The sequence below is a fragment of the Rhinatrema bivittatum genome, chromosome 8, assembly GCF_901001135.1.
Source record: "Rhinatrema bivittatum chromosome 8, aRhiBiv1.1, whole genome shotgun sequence".
In the NCBI taxonomy this organism is placed as follows: domain Eukaryota; kingdom Metazoa; phylum Chordata; class Amphibia; order Gymnophiona; family Rhinatrematidae; genus Rhinatrema; species Rhinatrema bivittatum.
In genome coordinates, this window is record NC_042622.1 from 260,914,497 (window position 1) to 260,934,390 (window position 19,894).

Here is a 19,894-nt window from a genome sequence, read left to right on the forward strand (position 1 = left end):
ACAGGCGATCAGACTTCTGAACAGCTTTAGTCATCTCCAAGTACCATAGTAAATGATGCTTGACATCCAAGGAACGCAAAAGATGATACTCAGCTTAATCTCTGACCCTATCCAAGATGGGCAGGGAAATGGACTGATTCAAATGAAACTCTGAAACCACGTTTGGCAAAAAAGAGGGCACAGTCTGAAGTTGAACTGCACCCAGATTCATATGGAGAAAAGGCTCATGGCAGGAAAGAGCCTGCAGCTCAGAGACTAGGGATGTGAATCGATTTAAAATATCGTCCGATATATTTTAAATCGTCAAAAATCGTTAGAGGCGCGATACAATAGAAATTCCCCCGATTTATCGTCAAAAATCGTAAATCGGGGGAGGGGGGAGGGGAAGGGGGAGGGCGGGAAAACCGGCACACTAAAACAACCCTAAAACACACCCCGACCCTCTAAAATAAATCCCCCACCCTCCCGAACCCCCACAAAATGTTTTAAATTACCTGGTGTCCAGTGGGGGGGTCCCGGTGTGATCTTCCACTCTCGGGCCACGGCTGCGTTAATAGAAATAGCGCCGGCGCTACCTTTGCCCTGTCATATGACAGGGCAAAGGTAGCGCCGGCACCATTTTGGTTCCTGTCCCCCGACGTCACGAGTGCAGGAGATCGCTCCTGGAGCCCCGCTGGAACCCCAGGGACTTTTGGCCAGCTTGGGGGGGCCTCCTGACCCCCACAAGACTTGCCAAAAGTCCAGCGGGGGTCCGGGAGCGACCTCATGCACTAGGGCCGTATTGCAAAATGGCGCCGGCTGTATGGCCGTATGGCCATATTGCCGTATTGCAAAATGGCGCCGGCCGTATGGCCGTATTGAAAAATGGCGCCGGCCATATGGCCGGCGCCATTTTGCAATACAGCAAATACGATTCGAGTGCAGGAGGTCGCTTCTGGACCCCCGCTGGACTTTTGGCAAGTCTTGTGGGGGTCAGGAGGCCCCCCCAAGCTGGCCAAAAGTCCCTGGGGGTCCAGCGGGGGTCCGGGAGCGATCTCCTGCGCTCGTGACGTCAGGGGACAGGAACCAAAATGGCGCCGGCGCCATTTCTATTAACGCACCCGTGGCCCGAGAGTGGAAGATCACAGCGGGACCCCCCCACTGGACCCCAGGTAATTTAAGACATTTGGGGGGGGGGGGTTCGGGAAGGTGAGGGATTTATTTTAAAGGGTCGGCGTGGGTTTTGGTGCTCTAACATACCTCATTGTTTTCCTAATGGAAGCGCTAGAGTGTCTGGATTTCAAGTAAATTATGACAAAACAGCTGCCTTAAACATTAATTTAGGTAAATATTCTCTGGCCTTAACGCAAGCTAATTTCCCATTCAGGTGAGCAAAGCATCCCTAATGTGCCTAGGAATACTAACTCTAGAGAAATAGTACCGGAAGCTAACTTCCTGGGATTGATATGTGCATTGGATCGCAATTTGGAGTTGTGACCCTGCTATATAGTGTGCCGGTTTTCCCGCCCTTCCCCAATTTACGATTTACACAATTTAAAAAAAAACAAAACCGCGACGATCCGATTCCCTCCCCCCCCAGCCAAAATCGATCGTTAAGATGATCGATCACACGATTCACATCTCTAGAACTTACTACTTACTCCCAAGCTGCAGTGAACAGTGTCTCAAGCTCAGCCCAGCAGGAGATAACACTGACAGTCTGTAGTTATTAACTCACTAGGCTGAGTCTGAGGAATTACAGGCTATGAGTGCTATCTATTTGCTGGGCTGAGCTTGAGACGCTGGTCACTGCAGCTTGGGAGTGTCACTAACTTACTGGGCTCAGCCTGAAATGTCGCAGGCTGTGACTGTCAGTCCCTTTTAGGCTGAGCCCGAGATATTGGTCATTGCAGTCTGCGAGCATCAGTAACTTGCTGAGCTGAGCCTGAGACACTGGTCACTGCATATTGTGAATGTCACACACATGGGGGACAAAAGAATAAGGAAGCTCAAACAGGAATAGACTAAAACTGTCTCTTCATTGGCAGGCAAAATGGCCCAGCAGCAGGAAACATGAATCCTGTATGTCAGCTCAAAATGTACCTCAGACATTGACTGCCAGGCACGTTACTGATAATCATTCAATGCACAGTGCAGAAGAACTATAACAGAAAAAGCCCAAAGGAAGGAAGTATGTGAAACCAGAGAAAAAAAAAAACTGGGTCACTATAATCTGAAATGCTCAACCACTCAACAGATATGTAAAGGCAACAATGGCTTGGTTACTATGCTCACCCTCAGCTAGTGCTAGCCAACTCTCACTGCAATAAGAGAGAGAGAAGCAAGATCCCGATCCTATACATAGAAGTAAAGGTAAACAAAAAAAATGTAAGATGATCCCTATTAATTGGACTAACTTAACACATTTCTTGACCAGCTTTCAGGAGCTGACACCACTCAGACCTGAGAAAGGGAGTGTTAACACTGAAAAGCTGGTCAGGAAATGTATGAAGTTAATCCAATAAAACGGACCACTTTATATTGTTTTTTTTGTTTATTAAGCTTTATTTCCTTGCATTCAAATGGACTAACAGGGCCAACACACTACTTTACACACAAAAGGAAACAGAGCCAATTTCTGCTGACCACAGGCAAGTTGAGAGGAACTCTGCATTTCCTGCCCTCCAAAACATCTGTGTTTACACAGCCTTGCCATTATTTCAAGCAGAGGCCCAGTCGCACAGCAGGGCCATGCTGTGATCCCCCATCCCAACAAACACACAGCTCTCTCCCTCTGGGGCAAGCTGGGGAGGGAAATGGGACTCATAGCCATTTCTCTTTCCTGCACATAATAGTAAGCAGGGGTTTCTGTCTAGGGTGGGAGTGATCAGACCTGCAGTAAAAGGAATTTTCTTCTTCTGAATTTTTCACTTATAAATAGAAAAAATACGTAGGCACATTTTTTTGACTCATGGTAGCCAGGGTTGACATTTTGACATTCAAGCTACTGTTCACAAGTTTCAAATTTGTGCCAATTCAACCCTTTTTTTTTAATCACTTACAAATACAGTTCTTCTAGTGTTATATTGCAGAAATGGCTGGTATCAGGTTGCACGGAGCAGGTTATGGACTCGTCTGCCTGGTGAAGCAAGGAAGAGAGGAGGAGGAGGAGGTGGCTTGAAGTCAACTATAGAATTTGTATCAATTTTGAAAAATTAAATCATGGGAACTATATTGAGTATTTTATTTTATTTATTTAAACATTTTTATTCCATCAATCCAAAATGGTTTGTTGTTGATGTACTGCAAAAACATGAAATACATAAAAGTACCATAAGAAAACATGAAAATACAACATAAATGGACACAACTTTACACTAGCCAGGTAGTTTCCCTTGGAAAATTAGCAGCAAAATATGTGCACTGAAAGCACTGAAAGTTCAAGTGACTTGAAAGAGGGCAACATAGTGTGCGTGCATTTCAAAATCAAATATACGCACTCTGTTCTCCCAACCTAAACACATTCCCAGGAGCACCTCCTCACAATCTGGCTAAATGTATTTATGCTGCAGAAGCCCAGACTGATGAACTGGGCCATTTTCAGAAAGGGCCATTTACCCAGGTAAATGGCTTTAACAATGGCCACACACAGGCATGTACACAGCATCTGCCAGGCGGAACCACCAGGGATTGCACAGCAAATATGGCAGGCTTGTCACAAGGCACAACTGCAGCCAGAATTGGCTCAACGAGGAAACAGCAGCATCCATATTCATGCAGGAGCCTGGGGAGATGGGTTTTGTTCTTGCATATTAGATGTTATGCATGCTATTCTCTCACTGTCTTGCTTTCTCTTCACACTAAGCTGCCAGCAAGCCAGCTGCACCTGCCAGCAGCAGTGGGGACAGATGGGTGGATAGGCAGTTTTTCACCTTCCAATTCTCAGCAGCAGGTTTGAGTCCATCACTTCTTGCCTTACTTTCTGACACTGTGGTTATTAAACTCATGAGGATTAAATAACATTGCAAAAAAAAAAAAAGAAGTCCTCCCAGCTGTGCGGGAAAGTAGAGTCCAGCACAGCTGTGCAGTACAAGCGTGTCTCTGCACTGTGGGGGAGAGCATCAGTTTCATTCAATCAATCTGCTGCTGGAATACATGCCTATCATCTTCTTTCCATATGGCCTTTAGTGCCCTTCTAGTCAGGAGGTTACTTCAGTGCCAGCAGAAAGGCCTGAGGAGTACTGTAACTAGGGAAACTATTGGGACTCCTTGGTCCAAGCCAGAAGGGTCTAGCAGGTGATGTCGCTAACTCTGCAATGGTAGAAATTACTCTGGACATAGCTACTCGAACTTCTTGAGAGGATCTCACTGGTAGGTCACATGGCTATGTACGGTTTCATAGAGCACCGCACCTCAAGATTCTGAACTGCTGGAAGAATGGCCTCAACCCAAACACGTACATCATACTTCATGCAGAGAGAAAATTACAGTGGCAGAAAAAATGGTATGAGGTAGAGGAGGATGTTATTAGTAAAATAAACGTGTACATTTTTTGTTTTAAATTTTGTATTTTAGTATTTTTATTATGTAAGTTATTTTTTGGAAGCTGTCTTGATGGCTTTGTCAGATTTGTACAATATGAACATTTTTAAATTAATCAATTAATTCATAAACATAATAGTAACAGAGTAGATGACGGCAGAAATAACATTGGCTCATCCAGTTTGTTCAGTTATGATTGTAATTGGACACTCCAAGAGAGCGAGCTATAGTAATAAGCTTCACATATTCAGGGCTGGCCTGATGGTTCCATGGCAGTGCTGTATGCTGCCATGCAGAAGCCTTGTTTACATTCCGGAGCCAAGTTCTGGTCCTTGAGCTGGTCAAAGCTGCTGCAGAGATAGCCTTGAACAGCTCAAGTCTATCTCTGCAGCACTCAAGGAAGTGGGGAAGAGAGTGGCTAGACTCAGGGGGGTAGATATTCAAAGATGGCCGTGTAAGTAATTTAGTCAGTTAGAACGTATCCGACTAAATTACAATGTATATTCAATGGCACGGCGAAGCTGCTGAATATTTTATTTATTTATTTTTTATTTATCGAGTTTTATATACTGTTGTTGGGTTTTGCCATCACAACGGTTTACAATTTTCGATGGGATACATAAGTTAAGGAGTCAACATATACATTAAGAACGAAATAACAGTTAGTGTAGCATACATTAGATAAGGAGTTAACATATACATTATTTATTTATTTATTTATTTAACATTTTTCTATACCGAACTTCATGACAAGCTTCATATCAGGCCGGTTTACATCAAACTTAGGGGTTAACTTAACAAAACCATATAACAAGAAGGCCGAGGCGCAGTTACAAATAACAGGGAGGAATGGAATAACAGTTAATGCATTATTGGGTTAGTTGTACATATTTGCTGTAAGTGTTACAGTTTGAGACGGTTGCTAGGAAACTTTAAGGAGAGAGATCATGTGGAGGGCTGTGGTACATTTTGTTCATGTGGAGGGCTGTGGTACGTTTTGTTCAGCTTGATGAATGATATCATTTTCTAGGTTTGCTTGGAAGAGGGGTGAGCGTGGTGGGGGTCAGTGAGGTGGTGTGAGGTTCGGGGAATAGATGTTAAGGTAGGCTTTAGTGAAGAGCCATGCTTTCAATTTTTTCCTGAAGGTTTTTAGGTTCGATTGGGTTCTTAATTCGGGTGGGAAGAGTATTCCAGAGTTTAATGGTTATGGCTCTTTCATGAGTTGTGGTTAATTGTGTGGATTGGGCGGGTGGAACTTTTAGGAGACCTTTGTTGGTTGAGCGGAGGTTTCGTTGAGGTGCGTGGAGTTCTATCACTTTGCCTAGCAAGTCTGTTTGATGTCCATGGATAAGTTTGTGAAGTATGGTTAGTATTTTGTAGTCTATTCGATATTTTATTGGGAGCCAGTGGAGGTATATGAGAGTTGGAGTAATATGTTCGTGTTTTTTTGCTCCTGTTAGTATTCTGGTTGCTGTGTTTTGTAGGATTTGGAGTGGGTGTATGGTGTTGAGTGGTAATCTGACTAATAGGGAGTTGCAGTAGTCGAGGTTGGAAATGATGAGTAGTTGTACGATTGTTCTGAAGTCATCTGGGGACAGGAAGGGTTTGAGTCGACGAAGTGTTAGTAATTTGTGGTATCCTTCCTTGATTTTGTTGGTGATGTGGGTCTTGAAGGATAGTTCTTTGTCTATGATTATTCCTAGGTTGCGGGCATATGTTGTCTTTTGGTTCTCTGTTTTGAGTGGTGGTGGGAGTGGAGTGCTGTTTGTTCTGTCTAGAAAGATTATTTCTGTTTTTCGATGTTTATTATGAGTTTCAGGTTGGTTAGTGTTTGTTTAATCTCAGTGAGATAAATGGATTTTTTTTTGTAAGTTTCTTCTAAAGTGTTCTGAATTGGAATTAATATTTGAATGTCATCTGCGAGAAGGAAATGAGTCAGATCAAGACTGGTTAGTAGTTGAAATATTGGGAGTAGGTAGATATTGAAGAGTGTTGCGGATAGTGCTGATCCTTGGGGGACTCCTGTATTAAGGTTTATTTTCTTTGAAAGGGTATTGAGTTTTACCCGGTAGCTTCTGTCTGATAGGTAAGATGAGAACCATTGTAGAGTTTTACCAGTTGCTCCAATTTCAGTTAGCCTGTCGATTAGGACTGGGTGGTTTACCGTGTTGAATGCTGCTGATAAGTCAAGGAGTATCAGCAGGTAGCTTTGGTTGGTGTCAAATCCTCTGAGTATGATAATGATAGGAGTAGTGTTTCGGTGCTTAGTTGTTTCCTGAAGTCGAATTGTGTGGAGAATAGGATGTTGTTCTTGTCTAGGTAGTCTGTGAGTTGAGAGTGGACGATATTTTCAATGATTTTGGCGATGAATGCTAGGTTTGATATGGGTCGGTAGTTTAGTGGGTTTTCCGGATCAAGGTTGTTCTTTTTCATTATGGGTTTGATTAATGCTGATTTTAGGCATTTTGGGTAATTTCTTTCTGCGAGGGAAAGGTTTACAATGTCAGTTAATGTTTTGGTTATTGAGGTTTTAATTGTTTTGATTGTTGTTATGGGAATGGGTGTCGATGGGGTGATTTGCTGGGTTCATATTTTTTATTATTGATTGGACTTCCAGGGAGGAGGCCGGGTCGAAGTTTGACCAGTTTGTTGTTGGTTTAGGTTGCATTTTTATGTTTTGAGGATTAACAGAGAGGGTGTTATTTATTAGGTTCTTAATTTTTTCATTGAAGAAGTCTGCAAATTCATTGCATTTGTCTTTGGTGTGCATTATTTTCTGTGCAATTGAGGGTTTTGGTGAGGTTTTGCACAATGGAGAATAACATTCTGGGGTTATGTTGGAATTTGTTTATTTTGTTTGAGTAGAATTCTCTCTTTGCTTTGTGTATGAGGTTTTTGTAGTTTGCTAATTGTGTTCGTTAAGCGATGAGCAGTTGGATTGTTCTTTTCTTACTCCAGGCTTTCTCTTTTCTTCTGAGTTCACATTTGGCTGTCCTTATGTTGATGTTATACCATTGGTTTTGATGTTTAGTGCTCTTTATTGTTTTTCAATGGTGGGGTTGATGTTGTCTGTTATAGATTTGGTAATATTGATCCAGGATGTTGTGGCTGTTTCCGAGCTGGTTAGGTCTATGTCTGTTAGTTGCTGTTGTAGTTTCTGTTGTAGTGTTTCGATATCAAATAATTGCATATATATATGCAATTAGCCAGATAAGTCTAGTCAGCTAAGTTTAGACTAGCTCTCGGTGTGTCTAACCTACAAGTGTAAGTTATACAGCTAACTTGCTCCACCTCCACTCCTCCTGGTAAAAACATAAGAACATAACAAATTGCCATACTGGATCAGACCAAGGGTCCATCAAGCCCAGCATCCTGTTTCCAATAGTAGCCAATCCAGGTTACAAGTACCTGGCAAGTACCCAATAGCAGTGGCTATTCCCTAAGTCAATTTGATTAATAGCAGTTAATGGACTTCTCCATGAGTTTATCCAAACATTTTAAAACCCAGCTACACTAACTGCACTAACCACATCTTCTGGCAACAAAGTCTAGAGCTTAATTGGGCACTGAGTGTAAAAGAATGTTCTCTAATTTGTTTTAAATGTACTACTTGCTAATTCATGGAGTGCCCCCTTGTCATATTATCTGAAAGAGTAAATAACCGATTCGCATCTACCTGTCCTAGACCTCTCATGATTTTAAACACCTCTATCATATCCCCCCTCAGCCGTCTCTTCTCCAAGCTGAACAGCCCTAACCTTTTTAGCCTTCCCTCACAGGGGACCTGTTCCATCCCCTTTATCATTTTGATCGCCCTTCTCTGTACCTTCTCCAGTGCAACTATACCCTTTTTGAGAAGCTGCAACTGTTGGATTCGTGGACCCTTGAGCTGGCTAGAACTGATGATGGCACACCGTGGGAAGTCCCACCGTGGAGGCTGTAGCCGGGAGGTGGTCCAAGCCAGGAGACCAGCCGAATCTTCACCACTGGAAGCCCGAGATCCCCCCAGGAGAAGCCCTTGAGGACCCGGGCCGCTTGGACTTACGTACAGTCTCCTGAGGGCGAGTATCCGAAGAGAAGACCAGGGGTGCTGAGGAGATGAGAAGCTGAAACCAGGAGGCCAACCGGAACTTCACCACTGGAAGCCCGAGGTCCCCCCAGGAGAAGCCTGTGAGGACCCGAGCTGCTTGGACTTAGGTGAGGCCTCCTGGACGGAGCGGTCCAGATGAAGAAGAGCAGAAGGAAGGAAGGAAGGAATCAGGATTCAGGGCAGGTGGCTGACAGCCGAAGGTGAAGATGAACCAAAGTTAAGACAGGCAGTGAGCAGGAGACCAGGAGACCAGTCGAAGCCAGAGGACAAGCCAGAGACAGAAGCCAGAAGCCAGTGGACAAGCCAGAGTCAGAAGGAAGAGCAAGGCAGAAACAGCAATTAGCACACTCCAAGGAGTCAACCTCATTGCAAGGCGAGGAAGGAGAGTCTGAGCAGGGTTAAATACTCACTGCATCTGACGTCACTCTGGAGGAAGATCTTGAATTTCCCGCGCTGGTCCCTTTAAATCAGTAGCCCCTGCGCGCACGCCTAGGGGGCAGAGCTAATAGCCGACGGAGGAAGTGCAGGAGCTCGGCGGCGTCTCCCTCATGGAGATGCTGCCGTGGAAAGGCCAGGCTAGGGCCCAAATCGTGCTGCGGGCTGCCGCGAATTGCTCCAGGACTGGCTGGCAGGAAGGTAGGGGTCCGGTTTGCGGTGTCCTGCGGCCGGAGATCGTAACAGTACCCCTCCTCTTACGCCCCCTTCCCGAGGATTTTGGCTTCGCAGGATGGTCCAAGTGGAACTGGCGAAGAAGAGTTTTGTCTAGGTTGTTGGAGGCTGGCTCCCAAGTATTTTCCTCAGGGCCATACCCCTCCCAAGAGAGGAGGTATTCCCATCTACGATAGTGGAACCGCACATCCAATACCTCTTTCACTTGATAGATGATGTCCTCTTCAGCTGCTGGTTTGATGGGCTAAGGAGGTTTGTCGTGGAAGATCGACACGATCAACAGCTTGAGGAGCGACACATGGAAGACGTTGTGAATCTTCAGGGTGGATGGGAGACGTAGACGATAGGAAACTGCGCCAACTCGCTCCGCTATGGCAAACAGGCCGATATACCTAGGAGCTAGTCGCATGGAGGGAATCCGCAGTCGAATGTTCTTGGTGCTCAGCCACACCTTATCCCCAGGGAGAAATACAGGAGCAGGACGTCGTAGTCTGTCTGCATATTTCTTTGCGGTTGTGGCAGTCTGTCGTAGTTTCTTCCGAGTGGATTTCCAAAGGGCACGTAACTGTCGTGCTGTGAGTTGTGCTGCGGGGGACGGAACTGTCAGAGGCAAGGGCAAGGGAGGTCTAGGTCTCTTCCCATAGACCAAGTGCAAGGGAGACCTGTTGGTAGCGGAGTGTCGATGGTAGTTATAGGAGAATTCTTCCCAAGGCAGTAAAGCCACCCGGTCATTTTGTTGGTCCCCTACGAAGGCTCGAAGAAATGCTTTTAAGGTTTGGTTTGTATGTTCCGCCTGGCCATTGCCTTATGGGTGAAAGGCCGTAGTGAAGTCTAGTTGGACCCCGAACTTCTTCCAGAGAGCCTTCCAGTATTTGGCCGTGAACTGTAAACCTCTGTCCGAAGTAATATGGAGGGGGAGCCCATGTAGACGAAAGATGTGCTGAGTGAAGTGTTGCGCGAGTTCAGGTGCAGTCGGCAAATTGCGAGAGGCACAAAATGAGTCATCTTTGAAAATCTGTCGACTGTGACCCATATCACGGTTTTCTCATCTGAAGAGGGCAAATCCACTATGAAGTCAGTGGACAGATGGGTCCAGGCTCTGTTGGAATGGGTAACGGTTGAAGGAGCCCCCCCGAGGTGGCCAGGCAGGGATTCTGTCGAGCACAAGTAGGTCAGGAACTGACATATAAGTGAACGTCTTCCTTTACCTGAGGCCACCAGTAGTACTAGGTCAGGAGTTCCAAGGTCCGGAGAATTCCAGGATGACCCACTATCAGCAAGTCATGAGCCCATGACAACACCTTCCTGTGCAAGCGAGTAGGCACCACCGTCTTGCCCATGAGAACTACCTCTGAAACTGCAAGGAGGACCTTGGCAGGGTCTAGGATATATTGAGGCGGATTGGAGGTATCTTCGGTCTCTGCAGTGCGGGAGAGAGCATCCGCCCAAACGTTCTTAAATGCTGATCTGTAGTGGAGGAGGAAGTTGAACTGACTGAAAAACAGGGACCACCGAGCTTGTCGGGGGTTGAGGCATTGAGTTCAGCACAGAAATTGTAGGTTCTTGTGATCGGTATAGACAATAACAGGATGTCGGGCCCCTTGCAGCCACTGGCACCATTCTTCAAATGCCACCTTAATGGCCAACAGCTCCTTGTCCCCAATACCGTAATTCTTTTCAGCGGGTGAAAACTTCAGAGAGAAGTAGGAGCAAGGTAAGGTTTTGCTTTTACTGGATACTTGGCCTTAGGACCACTCCTTCCGCAAGGTCGGATGAGGCCGTCAACTTCCACAACAACTAAGGCAGAGGGTCTGGATGGTGGAGACATACGTCACGGAGAACGGCTGTCTTCAGCTCCAGGAATGAATTTTGCACCGCTTGGAACCAATCTTTGGCGTTGGTGCCTTTTTTGGGTAAGGGCAGTGAGCGGTGCCACCATCTGGGAGTAATGCGGTATAAACTGGCAGTAAAAGTTGGCGAAACCAAGGAAGCTTTGGAGGGCCTTGATCCCCATCGGTCGAGGCCAATCCCTGATAGCTGCTACCTTGTCTGGATCCATGTGGAAACCCGTGGAGGACACAATGTATCCCAAAACGGCAAGGATTCTTGTTCGAACTGGCATTTCTCCAGTTTGGCATAGAGCCTATTGTCTCGCAATTTTTGTAGTCCTTGTCGAACATGTAGGCAGTGTGTGGCCAGGTCCTTAGAATAAATCAGGCATCGTCTAAATATATTATGACAGAGGTATGCAACATCTCCCTTAAGACCTCATTCATGAGGTTTTAGAACACCGCAGGGGCGTTACACAAGCCAAATGGCATGACTAAGTACTCGTAGTGCCCGTCCCTCATGTTGAACGCGGTTTTCCATTCGTCGCCTGGTAGTATTCTTACCAGGTTGTACGCGCCCTAAAGATCCAGTTTGGTGAAAATCTTGGCTCCCTGTAGGCAGTCGAGAAGTTCGGGAACCAATGGCAGAGATTATCTATCACGACGCGTGATGGCGTTGAGACCACGGTAATCTATACAGGGTCAGAGCGTGCCGTCTTTCTTTGCCACAAAAAAGAACCCTGCTCCAGCAGGAGAATTGGACGGCCGGATGAAGCCCCGGTTTCAATTCTCCTGGATGTAGCTGGACATAGCTTGAGTTTCCACGGCGCCACTCCACCTCCTGGGTGGAGTGGCGCCTGGCACTAAGTTTATGGCGCAATCAAAGGGCCGATGTTTGGGGAGCAGTTCAGCCTTCTCTTTAGAAAAGACGTCTAGATAGTCCTGATATTGTGTGGGTATAGTCACAGAGGTGGTAAAGAGTGGAATGCAGGGCCCTGAGACCGTAGCCAGGCAGGACGTAAAGCAGGATGGACTCCACGAGATGATTTGAAGAGTATCTCAGTGAATGATTGGGGAGTGTTTTTGGAGCCAAGGTAAGCCCAAGATGGTCAGATGCATGGATCTCTCCAATACGAGGAATGAGATTTTCTCAGTGTGCAGGAGGCCGGTATAGAGTGTTAAGGGCGTAATGCTGGTGGTAATACTCCCCGGGAGGGGAGTTCCTTGGACAGAGGAAACTCAGAGCGGAGGGAGAAGGGGCTGTATGGACAGCTGTAATTGCTGGATGAGGTCCTTAAGGATAAAGTTCCCTCTAGCTCCGGAGTCAATCAGAGCCAATGTATCGAAGGAACCACCAGGATATTCTAAGGTCACTGGTGCGGTGCATTGAGAAGTGATGTTGGCATTTCCTAGGGTCGGCTCCCCGATGAGACCTAGGGCGTTTGTCACATTGAGCCAAAAAATGCCCCTTGTTGCCACAATATAAGCAGAGACCGAGTGAGCGTCGGCGTCTTCTTTCCTCCGGGGAGAGAGGACCTCACCCTAACTGCATGGGCTCTACCCCTTGGTTGCCCGAAGGTTTAGAGGAGGAAGGCATTGGTCGAGAACCTGCAGACTGTGAATTCAAGGGTCTTCATGCAGATCTCCCTTTCATGAGAGCGTTGTTGGAGTCGACGGTCGATCCTTCCCGCCAGGTCAATTATTCCATCTAAATCATCGGGAAGGTCTCTTGCTGCCAATTCATCCCTAACGCGTGAAGGCAAATCTTCCAAGAAAATCCCGTGGAGACTGTCCTCTCTCCAATCCAGCTCGGTTGCCAAGGTACGGAATTCCACCGCGTACTCGGCTAGAGAACGGGAATAACTCGGTAACCGCTGTAGATTTGCGAGCGGGCTCATCAAAGATCTGTTTAAAGGCAGACACGAATTGTTCCAGATCTCCCAGGATGGGGTCCTTACGTTCCCATAACGGCGAGGCCCAGGCCAGGGCCTTGCCCTCCAGCAGGGAAATGATGTAGCTGGTCTTCACCAGATCCGACAGAAACTGTGTTGACAGGAGAATAAAGCGTACAAAACATTGGTTGAGGAATCCACGACATTGTTTGGCCTCTCCTGAGTACCTGGATGGGGCTGGCAGCTGTGTAGTCTTAGAAGGCCCGAGGCTTGGCACCGAAACAGACGCAGGTGGCGCCACGGGAGGCACAGAGTCCAGAAGGCTTTCTAGTCTCTCCACTGTTGCCGTTAGAACATCTAAACAATGTTGCTGCTGTTGTAGCCGCTGGGTGATGCCCGGAATGGCCTGGAGGCCGGCAAGGTCCGCTGGGTCCATGGCCTTGCAAACTGTTGGATTCGTGGAGCCTTGAGCCAGCTAGAACGGATGATGGTGCACCATGAGAAGGCCCACCATGGAGGTTGTAGCCGGAAGGCGGTCCAAGACAGGAGACCAGCCGAATCTTCACCACTGGAAGCCCAAGATCCCCCCGGGAGAAGGCCTTGAGGACCTGGGCCACTTGGACTTACGTACGGTCTCCTGAGGGCGAGTATCCGAAGAGAAGACCAGGGGTGCTGAGGAGATGAGAAGCTGAAACCAGGAAGCCAACCGGAACTTCACCACTGGAAGCCCGAAGTCCCCCCAGGAGGAGCCCGTGAGGACCCGAGCTGCTTGGACTTAGGCGAGACCTCCTGGACGGAGCGGTCTGGATGAAGAAGAGCAGAAGGAAGGAACCAACCAGGATTCAGGGCAGGTGGCTGACAGCCGAAGGTGAAGACGAACCAAAGTCAAGGCAGGCAGCGAGCGGGAGACCAGTCGAAGTCAGAAGCCAGAGGACAGGCGGAGACAGAAGCCAGTGGACGAGCTGAAGTCAGAAGCCAGTGGACAAGCTGGAGTCAGAAGGAAGAGCAAGGCAGGAACAGCAGCTAGCACACTCCAAGAAGTCAACCTCGTTGCAAGTCGAGGAAGGAGAGTATGAGCAGGGTTAAATACTCACAGCGTCCGCCGTCACTTTGGAGGAAGATCTTGAATTTCCCACGCTGGTCCCTTTAAATCTAGAGCCCCTGCGCGCACGTGTGCTCCTAGGGGGCGGAACTAAAAGCCGATGGAGGAAATGCAGGAGCTCGGCGGCGGCGTCTCCCTTGTGGATGTCCCGGGGCTTGAAACGAGGGGCGGGGAGTGGATGGGGCGTGGGCGGGACCGAGTCCTTTGGCACAGTGGCCGTGCCGGCACGCGCAACCTATGCCTGCCCAGAGGCAGGCGCAACTTATAAAATAAACATAGGGGGGTGATTTAGGTATTGCTGGGGGGTGGGTTAGGTAGGGGTAGTTGCGGGGGGGGGGGGGGGCGGAAGGAAAGTTCCCTCCGAGGCCGCTCCGATTTTGGTGCAGCCTCGGAGGGAATGGGGAAAGCCATCGAGGCTCCTCTAGGGCTCGGCACCCGCAAGGTGCACAAGTGTGCACCCCCTTGCGTGTGCCAACCCCGGATTTTATAACATGCGCACGGCTGCTAAAATCTGGCCCTTTCCGTTTTATTTACCATTCCTTTCTAATAATTCCCAACATTCTGTTTGCTTTTTTGACTGCCGCAGCACACTGAACCAATGATTTCAATGTGTTATCCACTATGACGCCTAGATCTCTTTCTTGAGTGGTAGCTCCTAATATGGAACCTAACATTGTTTAAATATAGCATGGGTTATTTTTCCCTATTTGCATCACCTTGCAATTATCCACATTAAATTTCATCTGCCATTTGATGGATCTTTAGACTTCTTTCCACTATTTTTTCCGGCAGTGAAGTCAGGCTCACTGGTCTATAGTTTCCCGGATCACTCCTGGAGCCCTTTTTAAATATTGGCCACTATCCAGTCTTCAGGTACAATGGATGATTTTAATGATAGGTTACAAACTTTAATTAATAGATCTGAAATTTCATTTTTTAGTTCCTTCAGAACACTATGGTGGTGCATACCATTCGGTCCAGGTGATTAGCTACTCTTTAGTTTGTCAATCTGGCCTACCACATCTTCCAGGTTCACAGTGATTTGTTTCAGTTCATCTGTCTTATCACCCTTGAAAACCACCTCCGGAACCAGTATCTCCCCAACTTCCTCATCAGTAAACACAGTAGCAAAGAATTCATTTATTATTTCTGCAATGGCCTTATCTTCCCTAAGAGCCCCTTTAACCCCTTGATCATCTAACAGTCCAACCAACTCCCTCTCAAGTTTCCTGTTTCGGATATATTTTTTTAAGTTTTTATTAAGAGTTTTTGCCTCTATGGCCAACTTCATTTCAAATTCTCTCTTAGCTTGTCAGATCCATGGTTTACACTTAACTTGACAATGCTTATGCTTTTTCCTATTTTCTTCAGAAGGATCCTTCTTCCAATTTTTGAAGGATTTTTTTTTTAGCTAAAATAGCCTCTTTCATCTCACTTTTAACCAAGTCGGTCATCGTTTTGCCTTCCTTCCACCTTTCTTAATGCATGGAATACGTCTAGACTGTGCTTCTAAGACTGTATTTTCAAATAATGTCCATTCCTGTTGTACATTTGTAACCTTTGCAGCTACACCTTTCAGTTTTTTTCTATTTTCCTCATTTTATCAAAGTTTTCCCTTCTGAAAACTTAGTGTTAGAGCTGTAGATTTACATATTGTCCCCCTTCAAATGTGATCAGGTTATGATCACTATTGCCAAGTGATCCCACCACCTTTACTTCTTTCACCAAAACCTGTATTCCACTAAGAATTAGGTCTAAAATAGATCCCATTCTCACTGGTTCCTTAACCAATTGCTCCATGAAGCAGTCGTTTATTCCATCCAGGAACTTTATGCCTCTAGCATGTCCTGATGTTACATTTACCCAGTCAATATTAAGGTAATTGAAATCTCCCATTATTACTGCACTGCCAAATTGGTTAGCGTCTCTGATTTCTCTTAGCATTTCATCATCCATCTGATTATTTTGGCCAGGTGGACAGTAGTATAGTCCTATTACTGTATTCTTACCCAACACACATGGGATTTCTACCCTATAGATTCTACTGAGCATTTAGTCTCTTGTATAATCTTTATCCTGTTGGAATCTATGCCCTCCCGGACACAGGGTGTCACACCCCCACCAAGTTGATCCTCTCTATCATTGCGATATAATTTGTACCTTGACATAGCACTATCCCATTGGTTATCCTCTTTCCACCAGGTCTCTGTGATGCCAATTATGTCTATCTCATCATTCACTGTTATATACTCTAACTCTCCCATCTTACTTTTTAGACTTCTAGCATTGGCATACACAAAATGTGTTTTTTGTTTGCATTAACAATCTTCTTTTCAGATGATAGAGATAATCTGGAATCCTTTTAGCTCAGGTGATTATTTACTTATAGGCGCATGGACTACTTTTGCTTTTATTGGAACCTCTCTGTTGGGATGCCCTAACTCTCCAGTTTCATTAGTGACTTTCGAAGATACCTTCCTCCGAACCATGCACTGCTGAGTGACTGTCGGCTTTCCCCCTCGTTTTAGTTGAAAAGTGGCTCTATCTCCTTTTTAAAAGTTAGCTCAGCAGCCTGGTTCCACTCTGGTTAAGGTAGAGCCCAACCTTTTGGAAAAGTCTCCCCCTCCCCAAAAGGTTGTCCCGTTCCTTACAAAACTGAATCCCTCTTCTCTGCATGGTATATGCCTACTTTTACTCATATGAATGCAGATGCATATTCAGTAGCTGCTACTTAGCCGCATAAGTCACGCTTATCAAGCTTAATAGCGCTGAACAGGCTTTGAATACTGGGTCCAAGATGCACATGCAGTGGACGGAGCCACAGTCTATGGCTGCTAGCCAATGACAATCTCCACAAAAGGTGGGCTAAACAGGATGGGAAAAAGCTGGACAAATTCCAGGTAGTTCTGAATAAAGGTCCAAAGTATCATAGTCTCAATATAGGCTGTTTTCACTGAGCTGGAAGACCAGGGAGCAGAATGAAACTGCTGAACCAAACTCTCCTCTCTCCAAAACTCCTACACATATATGAATTGCACTATTGGACCTAATAACATCTCATCTCCCCAAAGTGTAAACCACTCAGGGTCCCCACCACCTTGTTTCTGATTACAGGAGACCCATTCATTTCTGTTAATCAATGTCTGCTCTTCATTTATTTTTTCAGTAGCTTGTTCAAAGTGAAACAGGGAGGGGGTATGAGAAGAAGAAATAAAGGTAAGAGAGTGCAGGATATGAGGAAGATATTCCCAGAGGGATTCTTCTCTGCTTACCTGGGTCCTGTGAAATGGAAGCCATTGGTTCTTCCTTCAGAAGACGGCTGTCTGTGGAGCTGGCGGTCATACTGCTTTCGGCTGTGCTCCCTGCTAAGCACTCTGTAGGCCTCATTCAGCTTTACAAATTGGGTGTGTAGACTGGGATTGCTGGGGTCACTGTCAGGATGGACCTGCAAGAGCACAGACAGTCATATTAGGAATTTAGCGGTTTTGTGTTGATAATGCTTCATGCAAGTGAGAGAAATTTTATAAAGTTCAAAGGCAGAAGGCCTTTCAGACTCAGAAATTTTCAGCTGTTAGAAGCATGTCGGAATTAAAGAGATGGGAATTACAGGAGGATTCCAACAGATTTAGCAGGCCTTACAAAAATAACAGGATATGCCCTCCATGTAGACTTCTGGTAGGTGACAAAAGAATAATAATGATTTCTTTATGTTGCTCATTAGGGATATGTAGGGGAAAAATATTCATTTTTGGGAGTTGTTTTATCCCACAAATTTCGGTTCGTGGATTGCTTGATTCGTTTAATTTATGAGAAAACAACAAATCAAGCAATTAACAAAAAAACCCTGAAAAACAGCCAAAAATCGAAAACAAGGGCTCCCACCCACCTGGAAAAATGTCAGGTCCAGGATCTGTTTTCGATTTTTGGCTGGTCCGATTCCAGGGCCTGGCCTAGAGGCTGGGTCCCTAACCCGAAGCCGAGGCTCAGCGCCCAGGCCTCATGCTGCTCCCTTGTCATCCTCTTCTTTCTTCTGATGCCGTCTGCTGGGGTTGTGCTGGAGTTAATTAACTCTGGCAAATTCTCACCATTAAATGGCACCATTCTGATGTACGGCGCGTAAATCAAAACAGCGCCGTCCAGTGGGGTGAATGCGCCGGAGTTAATTCACTCCGGCGCAACCCCAGCAGACGGCGTCAGAAGAAAGAAGAGGATGACAAGGGAGCAGTGCGAGGCCTGGGCTTGACCCGAGGTCGAGGTCTAGGTGTCGGGACCCAACATCCAGGCCCGATCGTTGCATCGGGCCTGGGTCTGGGCTTCAGCCTAGCCTGAGGCCCCGGTGTTATGACCCGGCCTCCAGGCCAGGTCCCGGGGTTGGGCCTGGGACTGAGCAGCGGTCTAAGATGACACCCAGGCATTGGGACCCGCCCTCCAGGCCATGTCACAGCATCAGGCCTGAGCCCAGGTTCCAGCCTAAGCCCAGACTTTGGGACCTGAGGCTCAGCCTTGCCATCGGATACCCCCGAAGGGTCTCATAAAAGACCCCAGCGTCATGCTCAGACCTAGGCTGCGGCCCCTACTTTGGACCTCGGTCTATGCCTTAGGCGAGGCCCCAGCTTCAGGCCTAGGCTGAAAGTGAGATGCTCGTGTTGCGCTAGGAAGTAGGCCACGGCCCTTACTTTGGGCCTCGGCCTACGCTTTAAACGAGGCCCTGGCTTCGGGCCTAGACTTAGGCTCGATGCATTCATTTCAAATGAATACAACAAATAAGGTTCATTAAATTCAGGGGGGTCCCCGAATGAAACTAATTGCCCTTGTCGCATTTTTAAAATTTGTTTGAAATGAATGCATATCTCTATTGTTCAAAATGCCAACAGTAAAGAAACTAGTGTTTTGCAGTAAAAATATATGGCAGTGGGACTGGACAAAGAGTTTCATGTTGTCAGCTCTGCATTATGCTGACAGGCATTCAGCCTCCTTCAGTAGGAACTCAAAATCTTTAAATATGCAGCCCAAGTTCTAGCAATTGCATTTCTAGAAACTTTCATAAGAATATAAGAAATTGCCATTCTGGGTCAGACCAAGGGTCCATCTAGCCCAGCATCCTGTTTCCAACAGTGGCCAATCCAAACCATAAGAACCTGGCAAGTACCCAAAAACTAAGTAGATCCCATTCTACTGATGCAATTAATAGCAGTGGCTATTCCCTAAGTCAACTTGATTTATAGCAGTTAATGGACTTCTCCTCCAACAACTTATCAAAAACTTTTTTAAACCCAGCTACACTAACTGCACTAACCACATCCTCTGGCAACAAATTCCAGAGCTTAATTGTGTGTTGAGTTAAAAAGAATTTTCTCCTATAAGTTTTAAATGTGCTACTTGCTAACTTCATAGAGTACCCCCTAGTCCTATTATCCGAAAGAGTTAATAACCAATTTACATTTACCCGTTCTAGACTTCTCATGATCTTAAAGACCTCTATCATATCCCCCCTCAGCCATCTCTTCTCCAAGCTGAACAGCCCTAACCTCTTTAGCCTTTCCTCATAGGGGAACTGTTCCATCCCCTTTATCATTTTGGTCGCCCTTCTCTGTACCTTCTCCAATGCAACTATATCTTTTTTGAGATGCGGCAACCAGAACTGTACACAGTACTCAAGGTGCGATCTCACCATGGAGCAATAAGAGACGCATAATGACATTTTCCATTTTATTCACCTTTCCCTTCCTAATAATTCCTAACATTCTGTTTGCTTTTTTGACTAACGCAGCACACTGAGCCGACGATTTTA

General features: G+C 46.3%; 1 protein-coding gene across 4 annotated transcripts in view; it reads right to left on the minus strand.

Moving 5' to 3' along the window:
- Positions 1-19,894, minus strand: part of DNAJC4 (DnaJ heat shock protein family (Hsp40) member C4) — a 301,306-nt gene that overhangs the window by 96,161 nt on the left and 185,251 nt on the right. For all 4 annotated transcript variants that reach the window (XM_029614759.1, XM_029614757.1, XM_029614760.1 and 1 more), the window contains one exon: positions 17,376-17,548. In XM_029614759.1, the coding sequence (XP_029470619.1) occupies positions 17,376-17,548 (173 nt within the window). The remainder of the gene's footprint in view (positions 1-17,375; positions 17,549-19,894) is intronic.